Genomic DNA, 25,556 nt, shown 5'->3' on the forward strand with positions numbered 1-25,556 from the left:
CCAGCTTAGTCAATGTCCCGATTCAACAGTGGACTGATTGAAATTGCGTCTTAGCAGCGGTGACGTCCCATTAAATGAAGTCTCTGCTATGAACTGAGTGTTTAACGACTTGCGAGACAAGTACAAAGTGTAAGATGTTATTCCACTGTCCAAAAGTGCTCGACGGTATTGCCTAGATCTCTAAATACAGAATGACAGATAGGAAGTTACAGAAGCTAGAGAAGCAAATGCGGCAAGAGAAATTTGAAGAGGGCGGGATAGGTGAAAATGAAGGGAATAGAAATCACGTATGTCTGAAAGCAGGTAAGCCCTAGACTACAAAATCTGTCGTCAAACACATGAAAGTATGGTTAGCAATAAATTTTTAGATGTGTGTGAAATATTATGGGACTTAACTGCTAAGTTCATCAGTCCCTAAGCTTACACACTACTTAACCTAAATTATCCTAAGGATCAACACACACCCATGCCCGAGGGAGGCTTCGGACCTCCTCCGGGACCACCCGCACAGTCCTTGACCGCAGCGCCCGAGACCGCTCGGCTAATCCCGCGCGGCCATGGTTAACACATCGCATCATTAATGAGAGTTCTACTTTGTAATGTCTCACAATTCATTTTATCGAGATGTGAAGTACTTTAGAAAGTTATCCAGCGATTACAATCTTACGTTTTTGCAACCTTGTAGTCGAAGGGTGAGACCATTAAGGCGTGATCTTCACTGACAATTGAAAATTGAGTGTCTGGTACCGGTGTCTATCCTGCGCAAGAAGAGTTCTTACAAGTGCAGCGTAAGAAAATGTCTTACGGGTTGGCTGAAGTTCAGGTGGCCACTAATTATTTTCTGGTGCTCAAAACCAACTTTACATTTGCTATTGCCATTACATATCTTCTCTCAGATTAATTACTGCAGTCATTTCCATAGTTTTTCATCACGTTTTTGAGTGAGGTTCATTCACAGCGGTCTGCCGAGCGCTGTTGGTAAGCGGGGTGCACTCAGCCCTTGTGAGGCAAACTGAGGAGCTACTTGATTGAGAAGTAGCGGCTCCGGTCTCGGCAACTGACATACGGCCGGGAGAGCGGTGTGCGGACCACATGCCCCTCCATATCCGCATCCAGTGACGCATGTGGGCTGAGGAAGACACGGCAGCCGGTCGGTACCGTTGGGCCTTCATTGCCTGTTCAGGAGGAGTTTTTCCTTCACAGCCCATGTGGCTGGCCTCCAGCACTTACTCAGAATTAATATTACCTTGCTCATATATTTCATAAATGCTTTGACTTGCATTGTTTTACACGTTTCCATATATCAGTGGTTTGTAAATTACCAAGCTGAGAAGTTGGTTGATGTTTTTTGCCATGTTCCTCTGTGTGAGTGTACATGCTGCTATTGAGGTCGCTTCTCGGTGGCGTATTTCGTAACTACTTCGGAATTTGTTACTTCGAAATCTGTGGTGCATTCGTAACTTCCTGGAGAGGATATCCATGGTAAAGTACCGACTGGTGGGCAATGAGCCCCAGTTTCTTTGTCTTGTCAGGTACTGAGTAATTAGTCCAAATCCCGTGCGGCTTTTACGAGATGAGAACGCTCTCATATGGTATCAGAAGTTATGATTATTTTACTCAGTTATGATTTTTCTTATTAATCGCGATTTACGTGATGATTGTGCGTAGAATGTGTCAGAGTCTAAAAGACTTGCCTTACAGTATTGTCTGTACATTATATATTGTGTAATTCCCGCTGTTAACTGCATTTCTTTAATGGAGGCTACAACCTAATTGAAAAATAGGCTTCCTCAATGTGGTTAGAGATTTCCCTTGGTGCTGAATGCTTTGTTCTGGGGCGAACAAGATGTGACATGTTCTGAACGCTTGTGCCTTTGGTTTAAAATATTTCGAGTATAAATTTTGTAGCGCGCGTATTACACACTCATACTTTCCTTGTATTGTATTTTATTAACCTGTAACTGTTCAACACATGCTACCTATATCCGGAGCTAAGAATCCATTTTCTATTAATTCAGACCTTCTCTCGGAATATTAAGCTATCATGTCCAGAGAACTAGTACCAGATACTTTGCACTAGAAGATGCAAAAAAATTCGTAAGTGATCAGGAGCAAGTTATTCTTTCGCACGATTACCGGCTACAAAGCATAACACAACATCACTTTTTTTCAGAGGTTTGTTCCAGTATGTAGCGCACTGCAATCAAGATCACAGGTAAATGAGAGTTCCCCGTTAACTCGGCAGGACTGCTAGAGGAATGATTGGCTTGATACAGACCGACAGAGCAGATGGTGGAGTGTCATTAACGTAGTCAGATATGTTATCCGTGTGTATATTTTTAAAAAATAATTCCGTTACATTTAGATATTCATTATAGTCAAATGCATATTCATTATAAGTCAGTTGTGTTTGTGTGTTCATTATCAGTCCGTTGCATTTTTACACTAATCTTTAGTCTGATGTGTGTACAGGACAGTCTTAAGCAGTTGCATCATCGGTCCTTTAACCTTTAATATCGCGTAAATAACAAAATTAATCTTTTTCTATAGTATTTCCTTCAATCTTGATGTCAGTGGCTCATTTTACATTTACTTACTATATTAGTTTTTTTCACTTCTATTTTTAAGTTCATTTTTTTCGTAGCAGTTCTAAATTTAGACAAGCTATACTGCACATTCTTCCATTATCAACTATTACGGCAGCCTCATTCACAGTGAATAGGAGTTCCGCTGACATTTTTGTTTCAAGTTCTTCACAGCTTTCCCAAAGAAAATTTTAGATAAATGTGGTGATAGTGCACTACACTAAATAATCAAAGTCAGATGTCATGTACAGTTCCTTCAACATAATTATTTAAGCTGTAACATATAACTAATTTGCAGCATAAAATTCATGTCAGACAAGTGTATCCCGCTGGTAGAGCATAGTCTATAATGCGTTTATCGTTACGACGTGAGTTATGTGGCTCTCTATAGCCGAAGTAGACAAATCGCCATCACCCTATGGCACTCGATGCAGAACTATGTTCTCCTGACCCAACTGCAAAAGGTATTCTCATTGTCGAAATTTGGAGAGTAAATCAATGCGAGATTTCCAATTTTTTCACCACATCACTGGTTAAAAATCTGTTCTTTTCACAGTGTCGTTTAGTGTTCTACATCTACGTCAACATCTACATGGATACTCTGCAAATCGCACGTAAGTGCGTGGCAGACGGTTCACCGAACGACGTTCATAATAATTCTCTATTATTCCACTCCTGAACAGCGCACGGACAAAACGAACACCGATATCTTCTTGTGCGAGCTCAGATTTCCCGTATTTTTACTAAGATAATCGTTTCTCCCTACGTAGGTCGGTCTCAACAAAATATTTCCGCATTCGGAGGAGACAGTTGGTCACTGAAATTTCGTGTAGGGGCACCACCGCAACGAGAAACGCCTTTGTTTTAATGATGTCCACCGCAAATCCTGTATCATGTCCGTGACACTCTCTTCCCTATTTCTCGATAACACAAAACGTGCTGCACTTTTTTGAATTTTCTCGGTGTTCTCCGTTAATCGTATCTGGTAAGGATCCCACATCGCGCAGCAGTGGTCCAAAGCAGGGCGGACAAGCTTAGTATAGGCAGTCTCTATAGAAGATCTGTTGCATCTTCTGAGTGTTCTTCCAATAGATCGCACTCTTTGATTCGCCTTTCCCATCAACATTTTCTGTGCGTTCTTTCCAATGTAAGTTCTTCGTAATTGTAATTACTAGATATTTAGTCGAATTTACGGCCTTTAGATTGGATTAATTTATTGTGTAAACGAAGTTTAACGGATTCCTTTTAGCAGTCATGTGGATGATCTCATACTTTTCATTACTTAGGGTCATTTGCCAATTTTCAGACCATACAGATCTCTTTTCTAAATAGTTTCGCAATTTTTTTTATCTTCTGATGACTTTACTAGACGATAAACGACAGTATCATCTGCATACCACCTAGGACGGCTGCTCACATTGTCTCCCAAATCGTTTATGTAAATAAGGAACAGCAGAGGGGCTATAACACTACCTTGGGGAAAGCTAGAAATTATTTCTGTTTTACTCGATGACTTTCCGTCAGTTACTACCAACTGTGACCTCTGACAGGAAATCGCAAATGCAGTCGCATAACTAAGACGATATTCCATTCCATTGATTACAATCCGCTTGTGACGTACAGTGTCAAAAGTCTTCTGGAAATCTAGAAATACGGAATCAATTTGAAATTCCTTAGTCAATAGCACTCAACACTTCGTTTGTGTAAAGTGCTAGATGTTTCTCACAAGAACGATGTTTTCTAAATCCATGTTGACCGTGTGTCAACAGACCATTCTCTTCGAGGTAATTCATAATGTTCGAACGCAACAAGTGTTCCAAAACCCTGCAGCATATCGACGTCAATGAAATGGATCTTTAATTTAGTGGATTACTCCTACTGCCTTTTGTGAATACAGCTGTGACCTGTGCAACTTTCCAGTCTTTTGACACGGACCTATCGTCAAGCGAGCCGTTGTATGTGCTTCTTAAGTAAGTATGAAGCTATTGCATCAGCATTCTCTGAAAGGAATGTAACTGGTTATACGGTCTGGACTGAACGACTTGCTTTTTCAAGTGATATAAGTTGCTTCATTACTCTGAGGATATCTGCTACTGAGTTACTTACTTTGGCATCTGTTACTGATTCGAATTCTCGGATATCTTTCTACTTTCTGCCAGGTTTCGGGACAAAGTTTCATTGTGGAAATTATTATTTCGTATGCGTACTACAAACAATTTACAATAAATTCACACATTATAGAATAATTTGTCCTCTATAAAATTTACAGTACTACAATGCTAATTTATAAAATGAAATACATGGAACATTATATACAGTATAATAAAATATTATGCAGTCTTCGCTTCATATCTCATTCTTCCAGAAGTCCACATATGCCCTCGCTATTTCGCTGCACGCCATCAGGTCTTGGGCCGTGCACGCTCTTTGTTGGTTTACTAGCGGACACTGAAGCAGGTGGTTCATGGTCTGGATGTTCCCACACGGACACAAAGCACTCTCACTAATTCCCCATTTGTGCAGATTTTTGTTACATCTGCCCATTCCTGAACGCAGCCTGTTCAGGGTATTCCAACTCTCCCACTCAAGTTCCGCACCTGATGGCAGCACTTCCTCAGAATTGTGGGCAGATTCTTGTTGTTCCTGCCACCGTCTTTTTCTAGAAGTTTTTGATGGATCTGTGAGTGGTTCGGTTGAGTGGAGAAAACTACTTCTGGACTTAAGGCGTTATGGTACCATTTGGTGCCCATGTAGCGGACGACGTTGATCCTGAACCTGTTTTGTTCGTTCAGTTCTACTCTGTATAGAACGTCGGGACATAAGGCTCAGCAATTCCTGATAAGGAGTATAGGTGTTCTCTCTTGTTGGCTGAAGATATCCAGTAATATGTCTAAACGTCTGGTTCAGGACAGTGTGCAGTTTGTTCGTGTGGCATGACCGCTCCCAGACAGGTTAAAAAAAATGGTTCAAATGGCTCTGAGCACTATGGGACTTAACATCTGTGGTCATCAGTCCCCTAGAACTTAGAACTACTTAAACCTAACTAACCTAAGGACATCACACACATCCATGCCCGAGGCAGGATTCGAACCTGCGACCGTAGCAGTCGCGCGGTTCCGGACAGAAGCGCCTAGAACCGCTAGGCCACCGCGGCCGGCCGCTTCCAGACAGGATTTGCAAAGTCAGCAACAGAGTAACAGAGTGCCATTGCGGTGGTGCGTAACACTTTTGGATTAGCTCCCCATTTTGATGTTGTTAGCTTACCAAGTAAGTTATTCCGTGATTGGAGTTTTGCCGTGCACTTTTCAATGTGCCGCGTGAATGACAATGCCCTGTCAATAGTAGCTCCCAAGTGCACTGGAAAAGGGCAGTGTGTTAATCTTGTGTCATTCCACCAAAAATTCAGTTCTCGCTTCGCCTCTCTGTTGTTAAGATGGTATAGGCAAGTCTGAGTCTTACTTGGATTGGGTTTCAGCTGATTTTTATTGTAATAGTTGGTGAGATTTTTCAGGTTCTCAGCTAGTATCTCCTCAATATCCTTGTAGTTTGATGCCAGAACTGCTATTGCCCTATCATCAGCATAAATGAAAGATCTTGACGGTGACTAATAGGCTGATCATTTGCATAAATATTAAATAACATGGTGACAAGAACACTGCCCTGGGGAAGCCCATTTTTTTTATAGTCACCATCTGCTCTTGTTACCCTGTAACTCAACAAAATGTCCTCTGTTAAACAGAACTGGTTTGGGTACAGCAGTGAGTTGAGGGCTTTTTGTTGTTTTTTGCAATTTCGCAATGAGATTTTTGAGTTTAATGGTATCATATGCTGCCGTCAAATCTATAAACACCATCCCTGTAGCTAGTCTTTTCTCAAACCCATCTTCAATATACTAGGTTAGGCTGAGAGCTTGACTGGTACAAGATTTACCAGGCCGCAATCCTGCTTGCTCTTTTATTAGGACGCCCTCAGTCAGCTCTTTGGATCTGTTTAGTATCAGTCTTTCAAACAGTTTGTAAGTTGTACACAACAAAGAGATCGGCCGATAACTCTTAGGATCTTCTGGGTCCTTAGCAGGCTTAAGAAACTATTATAAGCATCTCGCATTGAAGTAGGATAGTAAGAAATTGCTGAAAGTATTTCATTTTTCGGGCTACCTCTCTTTTTTTTTTTTTTTTTTTTTTTTTTTTTGGTATATCGACAATGCTGGCGATGTTACCTTAGCAAGAGAGCGACGGTAATTAGCGTCTTCCTCAACACTTACGGGCGGTGTAGGACTTTTAGTCTTTTTAGGATATACACCGAGTAAGATATGAGCTGCAGTACCTTGGTAAGTTTATTTAGGTTGATTAGAATATCATAAACGAGGTAATTTAATCAGTGGAATGTAACTGCAGTATAACAATATGACCAACAATCAATGTGAAATTAGTGAGAAGCCAACGACGGTGGTATTAAAATTGCAGACGACAGTTTTTTTCTGCTTACCTCGAACATGAAAGTGTCAACTTCCTCTTGGATATCAGCGTCGTCAAGATTTTCCCCATTCATGGACATATCCAGTAGTAAATCCAAGAAAGCGACGCGATTCTTCACACCTGCAGCAAACAAATTCAGAATTTTTTCCACGAATACATATTTTTCTTATAGGGTGAGGGCCCCTCTGTAATTACGAAATTCAGTTACCTGTGTCGTCTTGACTTAGTGCATGTACGTTGAGTGCACTGCGTTGTCTCTGTTTCCTCCTCTCAGTTATTACCTGCAGCATTTAATTGGAAGTGTAATTTGAATCTTTATCAGATTAGATTCCTATTTATTGTTGTATAACTAGTTATAATAGAGATAATGTTGTTGTACCGCATGAATCTAACATTGTAATGATTTTACCAAACATATCTGCCGACCTTCGCATCTTGCAGCTTACTAATTTGGGTGACACAGAGAGCCGACATTTTACAGCATCTTACCGCATCCTGCAATGCAGGTGATTTTACAGGGTGGCAATTATTGACCTATATGAAATAAATTCGTTGTAACTTCTGAACGGTTTGCTTTAGGACGTTTAAATTGCACTGTTGGCCGCGGGGCATAGTGGGAATTAGTATGCGCTGCATGGTTTGGGTTAGCGACGAAGCCCACTTTCATTTGGACGGGTTGGTCAAATAGCAAAATTGGCGCATTTGGGGGATTGAGAATTCACATTTTGCCATCGAGAAGTCTCTTCACCCTGAATGTGTGACAGTGTGGTGTGCAATGTCTAGTCACGGAAAAATCGGTGCGTTATTCCTTGATGGCACGGTGACTGCCGAAAGGTATGTGAAGGTTTTGGAAGATGATTTCATCCCCATTATACAAAGCGACCCTGACTTCTATAAGATGTGGCTCATGCAAGACGGAGCTCGACCCCATCGAAGCAGGAGAGTGTTTGATGTCCTGTGTTGATGGGCATATAGTCCTAACTGCAATTCCAACCTTGACATAGATTCCCCAGCTTAAAAAATCTAATTTACCGAATCCAGAAAGGAAATATAGATTCCTGCCTTTTATATGAGTTATTTTAGAAGACAAAAGAGATTGGAGCATACACACATTTTAATTTCACTCAAGTATCGTTACTGGTTGTGAAAATACAGAACAACAGAATGGGATAGGCTACTTTTCCTCTAAGTATTCTCTAATCAGGTGAAATAAAGTATGTTATTATCACCTTCATACCTGTTACATCCTGCACCACAGCACTAAATTATTAAACTCATTTTTGGTCCGTAACAGACAGGTAAGAGCATGTTACACCTCTGCCACAGGATACCTCCCAACTTTCAAACTCTCTCAAAATACCTCATCACAACTAAAAAACGAGTGATTATTCGCGAATCATATCCGTGGTACCCTCGCCCTCGCTTTTACCCGCCTGGCGGTACGTCATTGATATCAAATTGATTGACTAATTAATTAAATTGAACATGCGAGTCCTTTTGCGTGGTGAGTAATGTTTTTACCGCAGTCAGATTATACTCGCTAGGTAACCCTTACAGTCGCTTCAGTAATCTCTTTGGGAGCTTCCCACACGCTAGGTAGTCTATTTCTCCAATGCTAAAACGAGTGGTTACCTCCGTCAAATAGCTGAAGATATCCATCAGTAAACTCATTCTGTCTATCAGCTGCCTCATCACGCTGGTGGAAGCAAGTCACTTATCATTCCGATATACTGTTCCGAAACTAATCCTGCTGAGACCTGTCTGCCTACGGGAGCTGTAGGATGCTTGACTTTCTTCTCCACCCCCGCGATGCCCCCGGCCCCATCCCCGCCGCCGCCACTGACCTGCAGGCTCACAGCAAACACCGTCGCCACCTCCAAACGTGTTTGAGTCTGCAGACCTAGGTTTCCCTCAGAATATAGCCCTGTAGAATCTTGTCTATTGACCTGTCAAATTAGTGACTGGATGTCTCGAAAACTCAAATGGAAATCCCGTAAAGGAAGGTGATTTTCTTATCGAGGAACACTACTCAGAAAATTTAGAGAACCGATGTCTGAATCTGACTGCAGAAGGACTTTATTGGCGCCAATATACATTCCGCGTAAGGATCACGAAGATAAGATATGAGAAATCAGCACTCATACTGAGGAATAGAGGATGTCTTTTTTTTCCTTCGTTCTATTTGCGAGTGGAACAGGAATGGAAATGATGCAAAACTCACGGAAGAATGTTGTTCCTTATTTATCGACGAAGCAAGACTTGGAATTTCTGCTGGTAATGGTTTCTCGGTAAAATCTCCGTAGTAGACCCAGTTTCCTCATTGCAGTCATTTCGCGGGATGTCCGCGAGTAGTTGTAATATGTTTGGACACAACACTTAAAAGAAGCGGTAGAGGGCTCACTTCTCAACTCCCTTTCGTCAGTGTATCACTTATCTTCCATGACCTCCCGAATCTTCTACTGTTCAATATACAGGGTGGTCCACTGATCGTGACCGGCCCAAATACCTCACAAAATAAGCGTAAAACGAAAAAAAAACTACTAAGAACGAAACTTGTGTAGCTTGAAGGGGGAAACCAGATGGCGCTATGGTTGGCCCGCTAGATGGCGCTGCCATAGGTCAAACGGATATCAACTGCGTTTTTTTAAATAGGAACCCCCATTTTTTATTACATATTCGTGTAGTCACTAAAGAAATATGAATGTTTTAGCTGGACCACTTTTTTCACTTTGTGATAGATGGCGCTGTAATAGTCACAAACATATGGCTCACAATTTGAGACGAACAGTTGGTAACAGGTAGGTTTTTTAAATTAAAATACAGAACGTAGGTACGTTTGAACATTTTATTTCGGTTGTTCCAATGTGATAAATGTACCCTTGTGAACTTATAATTTCTGAGAACACATGCTGTGTACCTGTAAATACCACATTAATGCAATAAATGCTCAAAATGATGTCCGTCAACCTCAATACATCTTGCAATACGTTTGACGACATTCCTCTCAACAGCGAGTATTTCGCCTTCCATAATGTTCGCACATGCATTGACAATGCGCTGATGCATGTTGTCAGGCATTGTCGGTGGATCACGATAGCAAATATCCTTCAACTTTCCCCACAGAAAGAAATCCGGGGACGTCAGATCCGGTGAACGTGTGGGCCATGATATGGTACTTCGACGACCAATCCATCTGTCATGAAATATGCTATTCAATTCCGCTTCAACTACACGCGAGCTATGTGCCGGATATCCATCATGTTGGAAGTACATCGCCATTCTGTCATGTAGTGAAACATCTTGTAGTAACGTCGGTAGAGCATTATGTAGGAAATCAGCGTACATTGCACTATTTAGATTGCCATCGATAAAATGGGGGCCAATTATCCTTCCTCCAATAATGCCGCACCATACATTAACCCACCAAGATTGCTGATGTTCCACTTGTCGCAGCCATTGTGGATTTTCCGCTTCCCAATAGTGCATATTATGCCGGTTTACGTTACCGCTGTTGGTGAATGATGCTTCGTCGCTTAATACACTCCTGGAAATGGAAAAAAGAACACATTGACACCGGTGTGTCAGACCCACCACACTTGCTCCAGACACTGCGAGAGGGCTGTACAAGCAATGATCACACGCACGGCACAGCGGACACACCAGGAACCGCGGTGTTGGCCGTCGAATGGCGCTACCTGCGCAGCATTTGTGCACCGCCGCCGTCTGTGTCAGCCAGTTTGCCGTGGCATACGGAGCTCCATCGCAGTCTTTAACACTGGTAGCATGCCGCGACAGCGTGGACGTGAACCGTATGTGCAGTTGACGGACTTTGAGCGAGGGCGTATAGTGGGCATGCGGGAGGCCGGGTGGACGTACCGCCGAATTGCTCAACACGTGGGGCGTGAGGTCTCCACAGTACATCGATGTTGTCGCCAGTGGTCGGCGGAAGGTGCACGTGCCAGTCGACCTGGGACCGGACCGCAGCGACGCACGGATGCACGCCAAGACCGTAGGATCCTACGCAGTGCCGTAGGGGACCGCACCGCCACTTCCCAGCAAATTAGGGACACTGTTGCTCCTGGGCTATCGGCGAGGACCATTCGCAACCGTCTCCATGAAGCTGGGCTACGGTCCCGCACACCGTTAGGCCGTCTTCCGCTCACGCCCCAGCATCGTGCAGCCCGTCTCCAGTGGTGTCGCGACAGGCGTGAATGGAGGGACGAATGGAGACGTGTCGTCTTCAGCGATGAGAGTCGCTTCTGCCTTGGTGCCAATGATGGTCGTATGCGTGTTTGGCGCCGTGCAGGTGAGCGCCACAATCAGGACTCCATACGACCGAGGCACACAGGGCCAACACCCGGCATCATGGTGTGGGGAGCGATCTCCTACACTGGCCGTACACCACTGGTGATCGTCGAGGGGACACTGAATAGTGCACGGTACATCCAAACCGTCATCGAACCCATCGTTCTACCATTCCTAGACCGGCAAGGGAACTTGCTGTTCCAACAGGACAATGCACGTCGGCATGTATCCCGTGCCACCCAACGTGCTCTAGAAGGTGTAAGTCAACTACACTGGCCAGCAAGATCTCCGGATCTGTCCCCCATTGAGCATGTTTGGGACTGGATGAAGCGTCGTCTCACGCGGTCTGCACGTCCAGCACGAACGCTGGTCCAACTGAGGCGCCAGGTGGAAATGGCATGGCAAGCCGTTCCACAGGACTACATTCAGCATCTCTACGATCGTCTCCATGGGAGAATAGCAGCCTGCATTGCTGCGAAAGGTGGATATACACTGTACTAGTGCCGACATTGTGCATGCTCTGTTGCCTGCGTCTATGTGCCTGTGGTTCTGTCAGTGTGATCATGTGATGTATCTGACCCCAGGAATGTGTCAAAAAAGTTTCCCCTTCCTGGGACAATGAATTCACGGTGTTCTTATTTCAATTTCCAGGAGTGTAGAACGCGTGCAAAAAATCTGTCATCGTCTCGTAATTTTTCTTGTGCCCAGTGCCAGAACTGTACACGACGTTCAAAGTTGTCGCCATGCAATTCCTGGTGCATAGAAATATGGTACGGGTGCAATCGATGTTGAAGTAGCATTCTCAATACCGACGATTTTGAGATTCCCGATTTTCGCGCAGTTTGTCTGCTACTGATGTGTGGATTAGCCGCGACAGCAGCTAAAACACCTATTTGGGCATCTTCATTTGTTTCAGCTCGTGGTTGACTTTTCACATGTGGCTGAACACTTCCTGTTTCCTTAAATAAAGTAACTGTCCAGCGAATGGTTCGGACACTTGGATCATGTCGTCCAGGACACCGAGCAGCATACATAGCACACGCGCCTGGGGCATTTTGATCACAATAGCCATACATCAACACGATGTCGACCTTTTCCGCAGTTGGTAAACAGTCCATTTTAACACGGGTAATGTATCACGAAGAAAATACCGTCCACACTCTCGGAATGTTACGTGATACCACGTACTTATACGTTTGTGACTATTACAGTACCATCTATCACAAAGCGAAAAAAGTGGTCCAACTAAAACATTCATGTTTCTTTACGTACTACACGTACATGTAATAAAAAATGAGGGTTCCTATTTAAAAAGCGCAGTTGATATCCGTTTGACCTATGGCAGCGCCATCCAGCGGGCCAACCATAGCGCCATCTGTTTTCCCCCTTCAAGCTAGACGAGTTTCGTTCTCAGTAGTTTTTTCGTTTGATGCTTATTTCGTGAGATATTTGGCCCGGTCACTATCAATGGACCACCCTGTATAGCACTCGATGGGGAAGAGATGTTGCCCGCCAAGTCACTGACTCATGCTAATCCACTTGAAACTGCACCACGTTCCGGAAGCACTATTCCAGGAGTTAGAAGGCTGTCTAATCCTTCGCTCGTCACTGAGTATGTAGAGAACTATCACAACGAAAAAATAGCACACTAATGTACAGGACGAGAGACACAAAATGCAGAGTATATGTGGACTGCACAGAGAAATTCAGAACCATAACATGTGCAATTCATCGATTAAGAACGATTGTCTATAAACGTACCCTTGTACGTGTCTCAATCTCCTTTACAGTATTCCTATAATTACTATGCTAGAAATTCGGCAGTGTAATGGTATTTGAACCTTCGTGGATAGTATAGCGTTTCGTGGGAAATAATGACCTTTTTCTTTTCAAATGGAGCACAACTCCATAATACGAATCTAACAGTATAGCAGAGCTTCCAGTACCCTACCCTTTGAGTGATTGACATCGGTGCAGCAGCCTCCCAATTCCAGGCATAATTCATAGATATTTTAAGAGTAGAGGGAGATAAGGGACTTAATCACAGGACTCCTCGTTCTTTTACCCTCACGTTCGGTTCGGTAGTGGACCGACCATGAGACCGTATTCTTTCTAGAGAAGATTATGTTCACATGCGTAATACGCATATGCGTGGGGCTAGTTATTTATTTAGAAGCAAACCAAGTACTTACATGAATATCCAACTACCGTACACCAAGAGCCAATTGACCAGTACGTACAGGCCAGACCAAATTAATGTCTATGTTTCCTCCAGCAACAGCAGTCATCTTATGAACTTCTCGTCCCGTCAGTGACGTGACTGTTCTACTTCTGTAGTATTGGCAGCTGTCCTACGTTATCAATGCGTCATGCAGTAAGTATATATCACTGTCGCAAGTAAATGTGATGAATAGTGAGAGCAGTCGAGACGCCGCATAGACCTCTTACGCAAATTAAAATAACAAATAAATGGGTGTGAGCTATGTTACAGCACATGAATTAGAATGAAAACTTCCAAAACGGTACGAAAGAGTCATAACATGTGGTATCTGTGTAGATCAAATACAAGGTACGTACGGCTGGACGTCCCTTCCTTACACGTCGCTGCTGCAATGGGACGTTATACCACGACACAGACACACATTTGAATACAGCTAACCGACACATCAATGACCGGACGTAAGGTTCTTAAATTTGTGGAGAGAGAAAAACAAAATGGGGCACGAGGGGGATTTGAAAATGGATGTCCTCTTTCGCAGTCCTATGTCGTGACCGCATAACCACGAGGCCTTGCCTCTTCAGACTCGCTCGATGTTGCACATCTTGAGCTTAGAGCGTTCACTGCTTCTGTTTTGCTCTTTTTCCACAGTTCAGTACACCTTCTTCCTGTTTTCACGCCTGATCTGTGTTCAGTTTTTGACAGGCAATCCACTGGGCCATCTGACCACTGAATCTGAGGGGGGTGCGAGGGGGAGTTTCCCTTGTTATTACCACTTCCTCTTACATCCCGCTGCGAATTGTAGTGCAACAGTCTCTTGGCGACGGAATCTGCGGTCACTCGCCTCCTACAGCGTCAAATCTTAGTGGGCGGGTCACACCCCACTTGAAAAGCCATGTAGATTTGAACTTCACATATTCTTCTGCTTTAGCTCACCGACTTGGCAGTTCATAGTGTTTGAATTGCTTCGCATAGGATTCCAGCAAATTAATCCTAACCAGATATATAAATTCTACTTCAGCCCACTCCAGATGCTTACTACTGGAAACTTTACGGTAGTTAACACTTCCGATGACAGTGTACGAGATTTCTCGTCCTATTAATGTGCAATAGATTTAGTTGCGTTTGGGTCAACTGTCACCTCCACCACAGGTTTCCCACCTGTTTGCGGACAACTCCATCATCTAGGAACATTCCACATCCAATAAAAATACAATGCGGATGGAATGGGACGGAAAAAAATCTCTGGGAAAGACGACGTATTTCTCCCGGAAACATACGATAGATTGGGGTATGTATGGAGGCATCTAGGAAATTTTTGGTGTGATCTGCGTGTGAGATTGGGATGGATGTGTAATTGATAATGCAGGTGCGATGTACACTCCACCATGCTCTGCACAGTCGTTTGCAGTGTCTTTGTATTAAATGTGGCATGTTCGTTGGTGATGGAGTTGTACGCAAGCAGGCGGGAAACCTGTGGTGGAGGTGGTAGTTGACCCAAACGCAACTAAATATATTGCACTTTAATGAGACTAGAAATCCCGTACACTGTCATCGGAAACGTTAACTGCCGTGTAAGATGCAGCAGTAAGCATCTGGAACGAGTTGAAGTAGAGTGCATATGTCTAGTTCGGAATAATTTGCTGTAGTGTTAAGAGAAGCAATTCAAACACTATTAATTGACAAGCCGGTGAGCATAAGCAGAAAAATATGTCAAGCTCAAATCTACATGAATTTTTAAAGGGAGTGTGATCCACTCACTAAGATTTGACGGTGCTCGAGGCAAGTGACAGCAAGTCCCGTCGGTACGTCATCACGAGACTGTCGCGCTACAAATCGGGTCGAGATGTAAGAGATAGGGGTACTAAGATGACTGCTGTCGCTGGAGGAAACATTGACACTGATTTGGTCCGGCTTGTATGCGTTCTACCCATGTGAATAAGCTCTGCTCCAGAGGGAAAGCAGTTTTAGGGACGGTACACTATCGAGCAGCACGTGGGAGTAAAGAATGAGCAGTTCTTTCATTAAATCACGAATCTAACCGTGCTATTGAAATAGCTCTGAATTCTGCATGGAGGTGTGAAGCTGCTGCACCAATGTTAAACATTCAAGGAGGTAGTGTATTGGAACTTCAGTTATACTTTTAGATTCGCGTTGTGGAGTTTTGCTCAATTTGACAAGAACAGTGATGTATTTCTCACGAAACGCTATTCCGTCAACGAAGACTCTCATACCATTACACTGTCGTATTTCTAGCGTAGTAATCAAAGGAGATTAGGACACGTAGAAGGATAATTTTATAGACAGTGGGTCGATATCGATGAATTGTAGGTGTTGAGATTCTGAATTTCTCAGTCCGCGTATACTCTACATTGTTATGACTTCCCTTCTGTAGCTTAGTGTGCTATTTTCCTCGTTGTGCTAGCTCTCTACCTGTTCAGTGACGGTTGGAGGACTAGACAGCCTTCTAGCTGAGGAAACATCCCATTGGAACGTGATGGGATTTCGAGAGAATTAGCATGGGCCTGTGGCTTGGCAGGGGACACCTCTTAATCGTCGAAGTCAGGTGGAGTCAAATGCTAGGTATCGAAGACTGGAAGACTCGCGAGAAAATGGCAGGTAAGCGATACTCTGACGATATGGGAGTTGAGAGGGTAGCTCTATAGCCCTTCTTATGTGTTGTGGCCAAACATGTTACAACCTCTCGCACACGTTTCGCGAAGTGACTACAATGACAAAATGGGTCTAATACGAAGATTTTTACCGAGCGACGTTTAGCAACAGATGTTCCCTCCTTTGTTTTCCGCTAGAATGCGCAGCTATAAACGAGTGGAGTGACATCTTAATAGGTGGACTAAACTTACATCTACATTAGTATGTTTACTTTGCAAGCCATCAAGTGGTTTGTTTCGGATGGCATCTTGTACCACTATGCCATTTTCTTTCGTATTCCGCTCGCGAATAGAGTGAGGAAGCAACAGCCTGACTGTATGCCTCGGTATTAGAACAAAATTATCGTATCTTATCCTCATGGCTTTTACGCGAAAGGTATGTTGGCGTCAGTAAAATCCTTCTCCAGTCATCTTCAAATGCCGTTTCTCTAAATTATCTCAATAGTGTTTCTCGAGAAGGTCCAATCGTGTGATTGGATTGAAGAGTTCCTAGATAACAGAAAGCAGCATGTCATTCTCAATGGAGAGAAGTCTTCCGAAGTAAGAGTGATTTCATGTGTGCCGCAGGGGAGTGTCGTACGACCGTTACTATTTACAATATACATAAATTACCTTGTGGATGACATCGGAAGTTCACTGAGGCTTTTTGCGGATGATGCTGTGGTATATCGAGAGGTTGTAAGAATGGAAAATTGTACTGAAATGCAGGAGGATATGCAGCGAATTGACGCATGGTGCAGGGAATGGCGACTGAATCTCAATGTAGACGAGTGTAATGTGCTGCGAATTCATAAAAAGCAAGATCCCTTATCATTTAGCTATAATATAGCAAGTCAGCAACTGGAAGCAGTTAATTCCATAAATTATCTGGGAGTACGCATTAGGAGTGATTTAAAATGGAATGATCATACAAAGTTGATCGTCGGTAAAGAAGATGCCAGACTGAGATTCATTGGAAGAATCCTAAGGAAATGCAATCCAAAACAAAGGAAGTAGGTTACAGTACGCTTGTTCGCCCACTGCAGTGTGTGATCCGTACCAGATAGGGTTGATAGAAGAGATAGAGAAGATCCAACGGAGAGTAGCGCGCTTCGTTACAGGATCATGTAGTAATCGCGAAAGCGTTACAGAGATGATAGATAAACTCCAGTGGAAGACTGCAGGAGAGACGCTCAGTAGCTCGGTACGGGCTTTTATTGAAGTTTCGAGAACATACCTTCACCGAAGAGTCAAGCAGTATATTGCTCCCTCCTACGTATATCTCGCGAAGAGACCATGACGATAAAATCAGAGAGATTAGAGCCCACACAGAGACATACCGACAATCCTTCTTTCCACGAACAATACGAGACTGGAATAGAAGGGAGAACCGATAGAGGTACTCAAGGTACCCTCCGCCACACGCCGTCAGGTGGCTTGCGGAGTATGGATGTAGATGTAGATCGCCTTTCCTCCAGGGATTCCCATTTCAGTTCACGAGACATCCAGCCACTAATTTGGAGGGAGCCAATATGTATGCTTCTACAGGGCTGTATTCTGAGGAAAATCTAGGTCTGCCGGCTCTTACATGCATGCCGGTGGCGGCGGTGGTTGCTGTTCGCCTGCGGCGCGGTGGCGGCGGCGGGGGCAGGTTTCGGCGGTGTCGCGGGGGTGGAGAAGAGAGTGGCTTCAAATGGCTCTGAGCACTATGGGACTTAACTACTGTGGTCATCAGTCTCCCAGAACTTAGAACTACTTAAACCAAACTAACCTAAGGGCATCACACACATCCATGGCCGAGGCAGGATTCGAACCTGCGACCGTAGCAGTCGCGCGGTTCCGGACTGCGCGCCTAGAACCGCTAGACCACCGCGGCCGGCGGAGAAGAGAGTGAAGCATCCTACAGCGCCCAGGTTTCAGCACTATTAGTTGGGGAGCAGTATTGTGACTTACTTCAACTAGCCAATCGGCAGACAGACTGAGTTAAGTGTTGGATATCTACAGCTACTTGATGAGGTTACCACCCACTTTTGTATCGGAGGAAGTGGCCAACTAGCCTGTGGGAAGCCCTCAGATACGGCACAGAAGCGACTGTAAGCGTTATGTGGCCAGTGGCATCCGACTGTGGGAAGATAATTACACGTCATGAAAAGGGACTCTCATAATCAATTTAATTAATTAGTCCATCTGTTTCACATCAACGACGTGCCGCCACGTGGGTGGAAGCGAGGGCGAGAATACCATGGATATGGTTCGCGTGTCGGAGCGGTAATCCGTCTTTAAGATGAGATTTTAATGAAATTTCAATCTGCTACCTGCACAGGGAGAGATATCTATTGTAATAAAGTCAGCCGTATTACCAAATTTGTAATGTGATGTGTAGTATTAACCTGATATTTGCAACTCCTCTGGGCTGCTGCCTCAACAGGCTGTAGGTGATGAGGCATTTGGCTACTTAAAGAGAGTTCGAAAGTGAGGAAGCATCCTGTGATACGATGCTCTGAAGACTGTCATGAGTCAATAATGAGTTGAATATTCTAGTGCTGCGGTGCAGGATGTAACAGATATTATGCTGATAGAAGCAGATTCTTTTTTAACCTGATGAGGGAATACTTAGAGGAAATACACGGTATGCTATACTGTTGTACTGGATTTTAGCAACAAGTAACAATACGTCATTGATATGAAAACGCATGTGTGGTCCGATTTCTTCTATCTTCGAAAATAACTCGTATAAAAGGGAGGAACCTACCTTTCGTATGAGAGATTTAAGGTTAATCGACAAAAACATCGCCGGCCGCGGTGGCCGAGCGGTTCTAGGCGCTTCAGTCTGGAACCGCGCGACTGCTACGGTCGCAGGTTCGAATCCTGCTTCGGTCATGGATCTGTGTGATGTCCTTAGGTTAGTTAGGTTTAAGTAGTTCTAAGTTCTAGGGAACTGATGACATCAGATGTTAAGTCCCATAGTGCTCAGAGCCACTTGAACCATTTGAACAACAACATCCCCGTTTTGGATTGGGTAAAGTGGATTTTTCAAACTGGGAAGTCTATGTCAGAGGGGGAATTGCAGGTAGACCTATGCATCTAGGGCACACCTGCTTGTCTTACGGTGTGCTGCGGACAGTGGCAGGAGTAGGCACGATGTTTCAGCCGACCGGAGGCCGCGGCTTAGCCTCGAGTGACCAGCGGGTACAAAGAGTGCTCCGACCTGTCGGCTCTTGCATATAGCCAGGGGGATACGTCCCAGGGACGGCGCTCACTGCGCCTGCCGGATGACTGAATGCTCAAGTAACAAATATGCTGGTCGAGCGGCGACAGAAGCGGATGTTTGCGTTGTGTGAGAAGGTTCAATATCGCGATTGTTTGCAATGGAAGATTATTCCCCAGATGTAAATTGACTAGCTCACTGCTTGGAAGTCATAGTGACAGTCTTTCCAGCCTTTGTGCACCCGGTACAACCCTCGTGTAGGTACCCAGAGATCTGCGAAGGACTGCCAGCGTGGCTGATGCCAGTCCTCAAATGGTTCAAATGGCTCTAAGCACTGTGAGACTCAACTTCTGAGGTCATCAGTCCCCTAGAACTTAGAATTACTTAAACCTAACTAACCTAAGGACATCACACACATCCATCCCCGAGGCAGGATTCGAACCTGCGACCGTAGCAGCCGCGTGGTTCCGGACTGAAGCGTCTAGAACCGCTCGGCCACAGCTGCCGACCAGTCCTCTCCGTGCCTGCGCGGACTCGGCTCCCCGGCAGTTGGCAGACGGCGCGTACTGTACGCCCGCGATTTTGTACATTCATAAGGTTTTTTCGGCAGGTATCTTTAGTGTACTGTGGAACGTTGTGGTGGAGGAAGGTGACTGTGCTCTCAAATTCGTTACGTAAAAGACCTCGGATATGTTACGATCTATTTGTGGCGCAAATTTATTTACTTGATTTGCAAAGTGTTTATGTGTGATACTCAGACTTGAAAATATGTTTTTTATGGAAAATAATAATCGTAAGGTGGTGATGAATGACCTATTTGTCTCATGTAAATTGTTAAACAATCACTTTGATAGGATAGTGCAAATGAACTATTTCCTGACATTTTTGATAGAGCAGTTGTGACAGCTCTCCGTTTGTCCCCAGCATTAGCCAACGGGGACACAGTTTTCTGAGGAGGGGTGGAAACCTCGGGCTGTGTGTTTGATTCATGCATGTGTTCGCACTAACTGGAAGTAACCACTTGAGATAGACAGAGACAGATTTCGAGTCTGAAATTTCCCGATCAAAGGAATGCTGTCACGTCATGGTTTGTTTGGGGGCTGCAAGAACAAATGGCGGTCTCTCATGGAGGCAGGCACGTCACCCTGGTCTACAGGTTTCAGGACCAGGTGTTACAAGAGGAAGCAGCCACTTGAGAGAGAGCGGAGATAGTTTTCTGGGTATCGAATATCACAGGACCCCGGCTTCTGGTCTGCAGTCGGTGGTATTTAGTATTGTGATTTGCAATTCGGACAATGGGTGGTTTTCTACCTTCGCAGCATGCAGATGTGTGCGCTCTGTGCTCTGCCCATAGCCCAGTGGCGCCTGGTCGACAGACACGCGCAGGTGATCTAAAATGGCGGCTAAGATACCGTACTTCATTCATGGGCAGTGGGGGCAGGGGGGTGCAGACGTGAGCTTTTCCCTAGTGAGGGAGCTCTGTCTCTTGTAAACTGATTAAATAAGGAATATGCAAACTGAATTGATCTGTAGATTATTATGTCAGTTGACATTGATTTGAATTTAATGCCATGAGATCCTTTCTTTCCAGCACAGACTGGGTCTTCTTCCCTCGATTTTCCAGGTGGAATGGAAAAGAAAATTGAGAATGCGCTAGATGACGATCAGTTTGGCTTTAGGAAAAGTAAAGGCATGGAAGAGACAATTCTGACGTTGCAGTTAATAATGAAAGCAATATTAAAGAAAATTCAAGACACGTTCATAGGATTTGTCGACCTGGAAAAAGTGTTAGACGACGTAAAATGGTGCAAGACGTTCGAAATTCTGAGAAAAATAGGGATAAGCTATACCGAGAGACAGGTCATTTACAATATGTACAACAAACTAGAGGGAATAATAAGAGTAGTCTTTCGCCTTACTGTTCAATCTGTACATCGAGGAAGCAATGATGAAAATTAAAAAAAAAAGGTTCAGCAGTGGAATTAAAATTCAAAGTGAAAGGATATCAGTGATACGATTCGCTGATGACATTGCTATCCTGAGTGAAAGTGAAGAAGAATTACATGATCTGCTTAATGGAATGAACAGTCTAATGAGTATAGAGTATGGATTGAGAGTAAAGCAAAGAAAGACGTTGGTAATGAGATGTAGTAGAGATGAGAAACTTAATATCAGTATCGATGGTCACGAAGTAGATGAAGTTAAGGGAGTCTGCTACCTGGACAGTAAAATAACGAGTGATGGACAGAGCAAAGTGAACATCAAAAGCAGAATAGCAATGGCAAAAAGGGCATTCCTTCTCAAGAGAAGTCTACTAATATCAAATATCGGCCTTAATTTGAGGAAGAAATATTTGAGAATGTACGTCTGGAGTACAGCATTGTATGGGAGTGAAACATAGACTGTGGGAAAATCAGAACAGAAGAAAATCGAAGCATTTGAGAGGTGGTGCTACAGATGAATGTACAAAATTAGGTGGACTGATAAGGTAAGGAATGAGGAGGTTCTGTGGAGAATCGGAGAGGAAAGGAATATGTGGAAAACAGTGATGAGGAGAAGGGACAGGATAATAGGACATCTGTTAACACATGAGGGAATGACTTCCTTGGTACTAGAGGAAGCTGTAGAAGGCAAAAACTGTAGAGGAAGACAGAGATTGTAATACATCCAGCAAATAATAGAGGACGTAGGTTGCAAGAGCTACTCTGAGATGAAGAGGTTAGCACAGGAGAGGAATTCATGGCGGTCCGCGTCAAACCAGTCAGAAGACTGATGACCCCAAAAAAAAAAATGTGGTTGAAGGAAGGGGAGGGCTGTGGAGTTTCCCAGGTCTGGGAAAAGAGGCTCAGAGCTGGGGAGAGGGTGCATGAAAGCGTCCCTTTTTCAGAGGGGTGTGGGAGAAGGAGGGAGAAGGCTTGGAGGGTTTTTCAGGAGGACAGATTATCTACAGAGGGCTATAAATCAACCCTCAGGGTGTCATAAACCACTTAGCAGCACAGTAAGTTAAGTGAGAAAGGAGGAGGGTGGTTTAATTGATCAATTTAATTAACTAGTGTGTCAATTTGATATCAAAATGCGCCAAAATCCTCTTTGAGTGAATTCTCGATATTTATATGTCCATCCTTTTGATTGGAGGTTTGAGGGACTTCGGCTATTCGCTTATGTAACAAAATGGAACACCTACAGCTGTCCGTATGACGTTGTTTGTCACATGGCTACAAGTTTCAGTGCTTCAGTGCACAATCTTCAGGCCTTAACTGCCGTTGAAGGGCTTAACTCCAATTATATACACAATGGCACACCTCTGGTCAACATCTATTAACTGGTATTCGTTATTACAGGTAGTCTACGAAGGCCATTTCATAGATATCGGCTACTGATGAGTCGTGTATACGATTGGAGTTAACCTCCTCAGTGGCAGTCTCAGAGAAAGTAAATTACATTTTTACAAAATTACCATGGGCCTCATGGTAGTAAAGCTGCATTGTAACTCTCCGAGATGTGAACATATAGCTGTTCCACAACACGCTACCGTAGTCTATTCAGAGTGGCTTGGACATACTGTATCCAGTCAGCTGCACAGTTTTTCCGGGCGGCATGTGTAATTTCCCTTAATGACTAGTCACCAACTCCTAATTTCCTTCAATCATCCTCTAAAATTGGTATTTTCCGAAAAGCAGATAAACTGAAAATAATCTCATCTTTACAAATATTAAGGAAACAATTGAAGATTATGCTTCTAGAAACCTTAAACCTTACATTATACATAACTTACACGATTACATAATGTGATTTACACCTGCATTCATTAAGTGAATCTGTGATCTGGAAAAGGGCTCATGTCCTAGCAAGTTAATTTTTCAAGACAACAGGTTTAAGCATGGTATCTTAGAGTTGTCATGTAGCAATTGGGTCGAGGGTGAGACAATATAAGCCATTACCACATACTTTAGCCATCGACCGTTGTCAGTAATCGAGTCTGAATGTGCTGGAGATGACACCTTTTCGAACCCGACGATGTTGATGATGGTAACTAGCATCCTGTTTGCAGTGGATGGATTGTGTTATGCAAGTTTGTGGTATCCACATTCATTGCAGCAATAAAAGAGTGTTATGAGCGTACAAGTTTAGTCATAATGTTCCCAAAGTACGACCACAACCAAAATACAGCAAAACAGTTAATGGTTGGTGTGCTTCTTCTTTATCTTGTTCATCCTTGGTAGATACTGTAATAAAAGGGTTCCTGCTCGTCAGGTATGTTCTGTAGAATTTTCTTGAGATTATCTAGTGTCGTGTTTTTTGTTGCGAAAGGTCCACTATGGACTTCTTTATGTGAACTTGGCCCCTCCTCCAACTCAATATCCTTCTAACAAATACTTCTGTTGGTGGGACAATGACTCCATATTGTATCAAATGATGCACACAGACATAAAGATCAGTTATCTCCTGTAAATAATATGAAAAAAGTGTGCATGACCCTTTTTACAACGCATCGATTCAATTATAAGCAAAGTGCAAGATTGATTCGTCACAGCTTCATTCACTCTGACAGTACAACAAATGAAAAAATGAAGAGCAATTATTATTTTAGAACTGATACATCACATAAGCAAAATGTTTGTTAATTATCCATCTATCAACAAAGTGTTTATTGTAGAGTATCTTTTGACGGGAAGTCGCTCTTAATGGGCAGTTACAAAATGTAGTTCTAGATAAATGTGAATAACTCTGAAACTGTTTAAGATTTATATCTTAAACAAGTACAGAGGCTGACTATTGTTATTGCGTGAGGAAATACAAAATTCCATAGCGATCAGAATACGGAAAGTGCCTTTACAAATACACAGGTCGATGTGTGATCTGCAGAGCATTACTGCGCTTGGCTTGGCCTGCAACGCTCGAGCGTGAACCCAAAGTGTACGGCACGTGGCCTCTTGAGAAGAACCTTACAGCTTCCTACATCACACACATCCATGCCCCAGGCAGGATTCGAACCCGCGACCGTAGCAGCAGCGCGGTTCCGGACTGAAGTGCCTAGAACCGCTCGTCCACAGCGGCCGTCTACAGCTTGATAATCGACGGTGCATTTCGCTACACCCCAAAGGTTTTCCTCCTCCATCCCCAATCGCCCCATTCACTGCGGTGTCTGAGAATTGTCTTAAACTCATGTGTTAACCTTAAGTGACGGTAATAAGTGTGTAACGCTGTGTCGTTTTGTCTTGTATGACGATGAGAGAAGGAAGAGGGTACAAACTGGTCGAGATACATTTTATTAACACCGAGAAGCTTATGTCCACGAATCAGCGCAGTTTTAGGAAGCATCGCTAGTGTCATACTCACCTTGCCCTTTTCTCATATGATATACTGTGAACTATGGATGAAGGGCAACAGGGAGATTCCGTATTTCTAGGTTTACAGAGAGCATTTGACGCGGTGACCAATGCAGATTCTTAACGAAGGTATGAACATATGAAACAGATTGCCAAATACGTGAGTTGTTCGATGATTGCTTAAGTAATAGACCCCATTTATTGTCCTCGATGGCGACTGTTCATCGGAGCCGAAGGTATAGTCAGAAGTGCGCGAGGGAAGAGTGATAAGACCGTTATTATTTTCTATACACGTAAATGATACGGTGGAGAGGGTGGGCAGCAATCTGCGGTTGTTTGCTGATGATGATCTGGTGTAGCGGAAGGTGTCAAAGTTTCCTGAGTGGACGAGGACCCAAAATGAGGTAGACCATACTTTTAGATCGTATAATGAATGTCAGCTGGCTCTAAATGTAGAAAAATGTAAGTTAAAGCGGATAAGTAGAAAAACCAACCCCCTAATATTAGGATACAGCATTAGCGGTATCCTCCTTAACACAATCGTGTCCTTTAAATATCTTGGCGTAACGCTGCAAAGTGATTTGAAATGGAATGAGCGTGCGGCGACTGTGGTACGGAAGGCGAATGATCGACTTCGGTTTTTTGGGAGAAGTTTTAGGAAAGAGTGGTTAAATCAGTAAAGGAGACCGCGTATAGAATACTAATGCGTCTATTCTTGAGTGCTGCTCGTGTGTTTGGAATCCTTATCAGGTCGGATTAAAGGAAGACATAGAAGCAATTG

The 25,556-nt window shown here is 43.7% G+C and overlaps 1 protein-coding gene across 2 annotated transcripts in view; it reads right to left on the bottom strand.

The window, feature by feature from the left end:
- The window catches only part of LOC126412215 (cytochrome P450 4C1-like), a 98,918-nt gene that overhangs the window by 32,351 nt on the left and 41,011 nt on the right, over positions 1-25,556 (bottom strand). For both annotated transcript variants that reach the window (XM_050081701.1, XM_050081700.1), the window contains exons 7-8: positions 7,272-7,344; positions 7,074-7,183 (exon numbers count right to left, since the gene is read on the bottom strand). In XM_050081701.1, the coding sequence (XP_049937658.1) occupies positions 7,074-7,183; positions 7,272-7,344 (183 nt within the window). The remainder of the gene's footprint in view (positions 1-7,073; positions 7,184-7,271; positions 7,345-25,556) is intronic.

The sequence above is a fragment of the Schistocerca serialis genome, chromosome 7 (assembly GCF_023864345.2).
Source record: "Schistocerca serialis cubense isolate TAMUIC-IGC-003099 chromosome 7, iqSchSeri2.2, whole genome shotgun sequence".
In the NCBI taxonomy this organism is placed as follows: Eukaryota; Metazoa; Arthropoda; class Insecta; order Orthoptera; family Acrididae; genus Schistocerca; species Schistocerca serialis.